At 42.4% G+C, this 9,139-nt stretch overlaps 1 protein-coding gene across 1 annotated transcript in view; it reads left to right on the top strand.

Annotated features, from left to right (window-relative positions):
- The first annotated feature begins 1,451 nt into the window (after positions 1–1,451).
- EIF3E (eukaryotic translation initiation factor 3 subunit E) overlaps positions 1,452–9,139 on the top strand; it is a 31,717-nt gene continuing 24,029 nt past the window's right edge. Inside the window, exons 1-3 of the mRNA XM_035125417.3 lie at positions 1,452–1,547; positions 6,956–7,070; positions 8,392–8,509. Coding sequence (XP_034981308.1) covers positions 1,458–1,547; positions 6,956–7,070; positions 8,392–8,509 — 323 coding nt within the window. The 5' untranslated portion in view covers positions 1,452–1,457. The remainder of the gene's footprint in view (positions 1,548–6,955; positions 7,071–8,391; positions 8,510–9,139) is intronic.

Here is a 9,139-nt window from a genome sequence, read left to right as displayed (position 1 = left end):
AACATCACATGACAGGAGATCAGGTTACAGCTTGAGCTCCTGTGTGGGAAAGTTACAGCAATCATATAAAGTAAACATTCAGCCACATGCAGCATCTGTGCCATGCAGAGGATTTATGCTAACATAGGCAACCTTGTTTTTAAGGTTTTCTTGGTGTTTTATATCATTTTTGTAAACCACTTAGAGCAGGGGTAGGCAACCTAAGGCCTGTGGGCCTTCTCAATCCGGCCCGCGGACAGTCCAGGAATCAGCGTGTTTTTACATGAGTAGAATGTGTCCTTTTATTTAAAATGCATCTCTGGGTTATTTGTGGGGCCTGCCTGGAGTTTTTACATGAGTAGAACATGTGTTTTTATTTAAAAATGCATCTCTGGGTCATTTGTGGGGCATAGGAATTTGTTCATTCCCCCCCCCCCTCTTCAAAATGTAGTGTTCTTCTTCTTCTTCGGCGATCACTTGTAACCGAGGAAGATTGCCTTCCATAAACACGGTTTTAACAATGAGTCCGTAAGTGACTGTGGAGGACAAGTGACTGTGGAGGACGTCCTTCCCACATGGTCTGAGGGATGGTGGACCAGCTCACGGCTGAAAAAGGTTGCTGACCCCTGAGGTAGACCTTGGGTATGAAAAAACTAACCTAGAAAATAAGTTTCCTATCAAGTCAGTAGACACAAAAGAATAAAGTCAAGGTACTAAATAAACGAGCACCGTGTGCTGCTGTAAAGTGGAATTGAGATACAAAGACAACCACCTCTTTGCATTTCATTGCTTGTGGTGCAGTTAGCAACCAGTAAGCACAGCTGGATATATCACAACACATGCATGCATATTTTTTCGACTCGCTGTTCATGGATCAACAAAAGAGGTTCTGTAGCACCCTAAGAGGCAGGGACATATATTATGGCCTAAGACTGAAAGCTTCTCCTGCCATTATAAAGTTATGGGTTTAAGATGCCTGCTGCTTCTGCTGCAACAGACTTTGAGGATTCTCTTTCCCTCTGGAAATTGTCAGTGGGTGAGATGGGACTGGTCACTCGGACAACTCAGAAGCTTGAGCATCAACAGTCCCCGGCTCCCAACAGAACTCATTTGCGCTTGCGCATAAATGAGGCGACCGTCTGGGTCCATGTGTTCGGCGGCGCGCATGCGCAGGCTCCGCTCATCGCCGATGCCCTTCTTAGAGGCAGCCGAGGGAGGAGGCGGAGCCAGGTCTGGAAGGGGAGGAGGAAAAATATGACGTACGTTGGAAAACGGGGGTGGGGGGAACAGGAATTCATCTTGCGCGTGCGCAAAAGGAGTTGCCCTGCGGCACGATGCTCATATACCCCTGACTCAGCCAGGGAGCGGCCGGTACGGAAGGGCGGGCTCGAGTTGGGCCGCGCGTGCGCACTTAATTCGCGGCGTGCCTGACGCCGCGCGCCTAAGCCCCGCCTTTCCCTCGCGGCCTGGCTCCCAAGATGGCGGAGTACGACTTGACGACGCGCATCGCGCACTTCTTGGACCGGCACTTGGTGTTCCCGCTTCTCGAGTTCCTCTCCGTCAAAGAGGTGAGCTTCCCTCGAGTCGCGGGGATACTGGGGCCCGTGGCGGGGTAAGGGGGTGAGCCGGGCAGCGTCTCCGGGAGCCTCCTTCGGTTCCCTTTCCCCGCCTCAGGCCAGGCCGAGGCCCAGGAGGCCTCTTCGTGCTGGTCGGTTTTCCGCGCCTCGCCCGGTCAGAACAGCTTCTTCGGTGGAAGGGCGCAGAGCAAGGGAGGGCAGGGTTAAAACAAAACAAAATAAAAGCCATTTGGCTGAGGGAAGGGAAGGACTCGCAGGCTTGGCTATAGAACAAGAAGGGTTCTCTGTACATGTGCTGAGTACACGGCCCTTCTCTATCATTCTAACCCAAACCCAACCGCGCTTCCGTTTTGGCATCGAAGCCTTTTTTGCTTCACGTGCCCCTTGAATACATGCGACTTCTGTGGAAGCGCGCCTATGAAGGCCAAGCCAAATGTGCTTGAAAATTTGGGAGCATCCATCGTGCGTACTTTCGAAGAGAGATTGAATGCTGGGGTGAAGCTCCTAAGCAAGGGCATGCGCACCCCATAGATGCCCCCCCGTGTACGACAAGACAGACAGACAGGCAGGTGCGTGCGCACAGACATATATATGTCTTTTAAGTAGATTCCCATTTTACTTAAATTAAGCACCTGATTAAGCATAAGTACCTGATGCCTTAAAGATGAACGCATTTATTAATGTGGATGAGAGTCCAGTCACAATTATCCCCTTTCTGGGGGCAGTGAGTTGAGAAGGTCATGGCATTTTTGGATGACGGATCATCTAGCCACATTGCAGTCTTGGTTCAGATCAGAGTGTGGGACCATGTTTGCCTTGGTTGTCCTTAATGGATTAATTTTAACTAAATTGGGCAAGGGAAGTGCTTCTGCCTTTTTGATTTCCCTGTAGTTTTTGGTACCATCAATCCTCTTGGACTGTGGTATTGGGAACAAGGGGTTCTGCTTTGCAGTGGTTCTGCCCCCAAAGTATTGTTGGGAGTGTGATTTTTGGTTCCCTGGTAGCTATACACTGTATTCTCAGTAATACCAATCAAGATGCCATCAATATGCTGATAGTACACAACTCTGTTTCTTCATAACATCTGCATCAGGAAAGGGTGTGCGGGCCCTGGAAAGGTGATGGGAAGAGAGAAAAATATATGGAGCTTGAATCGCTGTGAGTGAGCGGTTCCTGTGTCAAGAGGAATTGGTCAATTGCATGCCCTGTTGCTTTCCCCCTGAAAGGAGCAGGTGTACAGTGTGGGGGTGCTTCTACCGGTAGTTCCAGTCAGTGGAAGCCCAGATAGCTTGGGTAGCTAGGAGTGCCTTTTATCAGCTTTGTCTAGCACAACAGATGTAGTGATTTGGACTGGGATAGTCCTGAGTACAGTAGGCCAGGCATTGGGTCAAGATGACTGCAAAACATTTACATGGGGCTTCCCTTGTGCTTGATCTAAAAACTGCAGTTAGTACTGAAGGCTGGCGCTGCATGATTGTTGACAGGAGTGATTGTCTTTCAGCATATTACGCTCCTTTCTGAGTTATCAGAGAAAATTCAAAGTGTTCATACATAAAGTCCTTCACAGCTTGGAGTCAATTGGCTTGAAAGATCACATTATCCAACTGCTTTGATCTGACACTTTTATAAGTGCCCCATAACATTCATTCTATCTTTGCATGGAATCAATCCTGTAATGTGGCGCCATCTTCTTTCTGGTTCTTCTTTTCTGTTAATATTAGGCAGATGGCTTTGTGGTATTGTTTTCAAAAACTTGGCTAAAGACTTATTTGTTTAGTTGAGGCTAATTATATTTTTATAAAAAGTCTGTGTTTACTTGTTTTTAAGGTTTTATTGGTGTTTTATATCATTTTTGTAAACCACTTAGAGCAGGGGTAGGCAATCTAAGGCCTGTGGGCCGGATGCGGCCCAATCGCCTTCTCAATCTGGCCTGCAGACGGACCGGGAATCAGCGTGTTTTTACATGAGTAAAATGTGTCCTTTTATTTAAAATGCATCTCTGGGTTATTTATGGGGCCTGCCTGGTGTTTTTACATGAGTAGAATGTGTGCTTTTATTTAAAATGCATCTCTGGGTCATTTGTGGGGCATCCCCCCCAAAAAAATATATAGTCCGGCCCACCACATGGTCTGAGGGATGGTGGACCAGCCCACGGCTGAAAAAGCTTGCTGACCCCTGACTTAGAGGTTTGTTGATGAGGTAGTATATACATTTTGTTAAATAAAATAAATAAGAGGCTGGGGCTACAAATCAAACTCATTGGTGCAAATCTCCTCTGTCATGAACTCATCTTAGGGATGTCACATTAAACCATAGTTAAAAATAAACTATGGTTTAACCTGAGAACAACATGCTTGGAAGTCCCAAATCCTGACGTTGCTATGCCAGGAAGAAGACAAACCAAAGTCTGACTTCCTGTTGCATGTGAACCAGTATTCATAGTTTTTTCCTCTCAGGAAACTAGTCTCAGGTTTGTTTTGTCCCTGGCTCAGCAGTAGCAGAAGGGTGGGAGGAGTGTGGTGTGCACTTTCTAGCAGGGTGCAGCAGCATGCCACTCCTTGCTAAACCATAGTTTATTTTTAACTGTCCGAACCATGCCACTCTCTCTCAAACCCCCATCTGGAATATGGGGGAATAATAAAATGAGGACCTGGACCCTGATGGTTTAGATCAGTGTTTCCCAACCTTGTGCCTCCAGATGTTTTGGGACTACAACTCCCATCATCCCTAGCTAGCAAAGACCAGTGGTCAGGAATGATGGGAATTGTAGTCCGAAAACAGCTGGAGGCACAAGGTTGGGAAACACTGGTTTAGATAACTGCTGTCTAGTTGCAGATGTTTTTTGGGCAGGGTGATTGAGAAGTGTGATTACTGTGGTGGCTAGTAGATGTGTCTGGAGGAAGCAGGTTATCTAGACTCACTTCATTTGGGCTTCAAGCCTGGTAGAACATTGAAAAAGCCTGGTTCATTTCCCTTCTTGGGAGAGAGACGGGAGTGTTTTCCTGTTGATTCTGCCCAACCTCTCAGCAGTGTTTGATACCATTGACCATAGTATTTTCTTGGAGAGACACTGTGTTGCAGTGGTTCCATTTATCCCTTAGGACTGCTTCTTGACCCCATGGCATTTATATGGGTTCCTGTAGGGATTCATCTTGTCTCACATGTTGTTTAAACAGCTGGGAGGAGTCATCCAGAGATTTGGAGTGCAGTACCCTCAATATGCAGATGGCACCAGAAACTTCTCTTCATTTTATCTGAATGAGAAGAGATTGCACATGTGCTGGACCAATATCTGGAGGCAGTGATGGGCTGGATGAAAGCCAGTAAACAAACAATCCTAATAGGATCGGGGTACTGCAGTTCAGTGATTCCCTGGTCCAGAAATTAGGGAGATGATCTGTTCTGGATGGAGTAGCACTCATTGTGAAAGGAGTAAGTGTATAACTTGAGAGTACCCCTTGATTTGAAGGTATTTTTTGGAGGCCAAGGTGGCCTCAGTGTCAAGGAATGTTTAAGCCCATATTTGGTTGGTTTGTCAGCTATGACCATTCCTGAACTAAAATAGCCTGGATTTTTGCAGCACCCTCCACAGGAGGCTGCCCTTGAAGAAAGTGTGGATTCTGCATGCAAGTGCAGAATGCTGTCACTAGTTTGCTGTCTTGGACAGTGGGGGGGAAACATATCACTCCTATTCTGAGAACTTTGTACAGGCTATATGTTAGGCACCAAGCCCAATTCAAAGTATTTGTACTGATGTGTAAAACCAAATATAACCTAGAATCCAAATAGTTGAAGAGGTGCCTCCCCGAATATGGCCGCCCGACCTGTTTGTTAAGTTCTGCAGAGTTGATGTTGCTGCTGATGAGTGAGAATTCTGTGGTGGTGGCACAAGCCAGGGCCTTCTCTGTGACAGCTCCTTGTTTATGGAACTTTCTTCTGATGGATATAATATTGTCCCTTGAATAAATGGCATTTAGGTGCCACCTTAAAACCTTATTTTGCCTGGCATTTGTTAGTTAATTGCACACTGTTGCTGAGAGAGTACATTGTTTGCTGCTGCTGTTTTTTTTAAAAAAATTGTATGTATTAGTTGTAATTTCATTTTAGGCTTCTGTATATACATATATTCTGTATATGTATCTTTTTATGAACTGTTAGCCACCTGTGAGTAGGAGGAATGGTGGTGTGTACGAAGTATAAATAATTTGTCGTACTTGGTTATTGCAAGGATTACAGCCAGTTAGTATACATGAAGTGCTTTTGAATGCTTGAAAGTGCTATATATATGTAAAGTGCTAGCCTTTGCTCTAAACTCATTTGGAGACCTTCCAGGGTGGACTTGATTTAAATCACTAGATTTAAATCATTTTTTTACAGAAAGACTCATTCTTGCTGGTATAATCTTAGTATTTACAACCAGATGAAGTTTCATTTTTGGAATAATAAATTTTCAGAGTAGTTTTTACAGTTATATCAAAAATTACTGATTTGGTTATACTATTAGAAATACAATAGTACTTATATTTAGTTTAGCTTGAATACCTGCAAGTTATTTGTCGAATACAAGTTGTTCCAGTAAAATATAACTCTGTTGATGTATTTTGTGCCTGCCTTGTATTGAATAAACTGACTCCTGTTATTATTAGAATCAATACATTCTAAAAGTATTTAGTTGGCATTTCAAGAATGTCTGTTGAGTGGAAAAATAGTAGAAATCATTCTTGAAAAACTATTGAGTTTTTGATAAAACCTTTCTTGGGGTACTTGAAGCAAATCATTTATTCATTATATTAATATATCTTCTTTCTGCCAAGGCACCCAAGGCAGTTTAGAATTTTAAATGATACAAATGATTAACATGTAAAATTGGCCAGGTGAGGAGGGCACATTCTGGCTGGATAAAGGTCTAATGTTGTCTTCACCTCCCTCCTTCAGTCTCTGCTTCCTCCCCACAGGGCAGATGGTGTCTGCTGGACCTCAAATACCCTTGTTCAGTCACAGTTTTATTGTTCTGTGTAGGATTGGAAATATATACCATATAATCTATAAGCCAATAACATTGACACATGATCTCATTTCTCTTAAATTCCCCTTGTGCCATCAATAATATACTTCTAAAAGTCTGTATGAATTCATTCACCTTGTTATCTTGAACGGTTATAAGTAAGTTTCAAGTAACAGCAGGGTAAGGTCTGAACTAAATATTTTTACTATTGGCAGGATCTAATTATAGAGCTCTGTTTGTTCTTCTGACTTCATTGTACTCAGTACTTTGATTGTGAGCTACCTTGGTAATTGTGCAAACCAAAGGGTGACATCTAAATGTTTAAACACAAACTTTAAATTAAATAGAAAGTAATAGGTAATATTTAAAACCATTACTATTTTATTTCTTTCAGATATACAATGAAAAGGAACTACTTCAAGGAAAACTGGATCTCCTTAGTGACACCAATATGGTGGACTTCGCTATGGATGTCTACAAAAACCTTTATTCTGATGATATTCCTCATGGTAAGCTGTCTACTTATAAATAAAACTGTGACAGGATCTACAGTCAGCCCTTGTGCCTTAATAATAAAGCCCACGACTTGAAGTTACTATCGTATACTGATCTTTAATGTTGACTAAATCCCAATTGTTTGTTTAAAAAATAATGTCATTTTGTTCTGCCAAAATTCTTTTTCAGTTCTATTCATATATTTTAATGTTTTGGCTTCTGAGTCCCACTGCATGCCTCCTCCCACCCAAACACAGATTCTAAGACAAAAGATGAAGGGAGATGCATTTGTCTATCCTCAAGGCCTAGAGTCTCTGTCTGCATTGGGGGCGTGGGGAAGGGCCACATTGAAAAAACAGTTCTGGCCTATCTCTTGCTGTGGTAGAGGCCGTGACCTCAGTGATGATGGAAGGGTAGAGAGAATAAGAAGAGTAGAGCATGAGAAAGGACTAGAACATTGTCCCACTCCTTTCCCCACTTGTCAAAGTTGACATGCCTTAGAATTATGTAAATTAGAATTATGTAAATATTACAAAGAATCGGTGTTAACCAGATGGCTGTCTCTACTTCCATATTTCTTTGAATGACAAGATTTCCCTAAAACAGGGCATAGCTCATCTATATTGGAGCCCTCTTTATCAGGCAAGTCATGCTTCTTTATGCATTGGGATAGGAGGTGAGACTTTATGCACATTGGTGGAATATTGGGGCTCCCTGGAAAATGTCTCTTTTGTTTGCCTGGATCTATCTGTCACTGAGGAATTTTATCACACTTTCTGGTCTAAAATGTTCCCACTTAAATCTGTTCACATTCATTTTCTCAATGCACAGATTGAGTTTATATCCACACTATTCAATGAAATGTTTATGGCCTAAAATATGTAGTAGTATTGTGGAGCTTGAGTCAAGTGTTCAAACATCTAAACTGCTATATTCAAGATTTTTTTTTCCTTCAAAAAAACGGACACCATAAATATTCTAAAAGTTTGGTAAGCAAGTAGTACTTCTGATTTATTCAGGTTCTTGCTTGTTTTGTCTGAGCCCATTTGAAAACTTCACTTGTCAAATACTCTTTTCCCCATTGCATTCAGAATAGGTGTTTAGATCTCTTTCTTGAAGCTTGTGGATTACTCTGCTGAGATACAATCAGTAGTAGCAAGACATATTTAAACAAGTTATTTTATTGAGCTAATAATCAATTCTGTATAACTGATTAGGACCTAGGTGAATAAAATTTGAGAATTCTTGGGTACACAGTATTATCTTGCTTGGTTGACTATTGCTGATAGAACTTTTTGTATAGATGACTTCTATCCCCCCCCTTTTTCTCACCAGCTTTGCGTGAAAAGAGAACTACAGTTGTTGCACAGCTAAAACAGCTTCAGGCAGAAACTGAACCTATTGTCAAAATGTTTGAAGACCCAGAAACTACCCGGCAAATGCAGTCCACTAGGTAATGCTTTTGGATGTTGCCTTCCTGCAAAGGTTTGCAGAATTTGCTACTTGAGTGTAATTGGATAATTTTTCAAGTTTTATCTTCTAATTGCATGAGCCTCAGTGCAATCCTGTGCATGCCTACTCAGAAGTAAGTCTCCCAGTTGTAAATCCCATGTAAGTGTACGTAGGTTTGTAGCCTATGTAGTCACTAGGATGGTTTATCATCTAAATTAGAAATGGAAATAGTTCTGCCTATGTGCAGCTGATGTTCTGTGGATTTTAATTTGTGAAACCTACCGTAATTCAAACATGCTTGAAATTATTAACTTGGAAGTTCTTTCAGATGAGAGAGATTGACATGTATCCCACATGGGAAATTGAGTCTTTAAACTTCCATTTAGCTAATCGTGTCTCATCCTCTAGACTAGAGCAATCTGGTGCTCTCCACATTTTGGACTCTAGTTCTCATCAGGCCCACCACAGCTATGTTAGCTGGGGCTCTTCAGAGTTGCAGCCTGAAACATTTGGGAAAGGTTGCACAGGGTAACTCAGATATTTCGACAATCATACCCCATTGCCTTAGGATCCAAGATGTACCTTTACTTACTTTTTAAAAAAATATTACTTTATTAATTTTCCAAAAACA

Source organism: Zootoca vivipara, chromosome 8, assembly GCF_965207765.1.
Source record: "Zootoca vivipara chromosome 8, rZooViv2.hap1.1, whole genome shotgun sequence".
NCBI lineage: Eukaryota > Metazoa > Chordata > Lepidosauria > Squamata > Lacertidae > Zootoca > Zootoca vivipara.
This window is presented reverse-complemented; position numbering and strand designations above follow the sequence as displayed.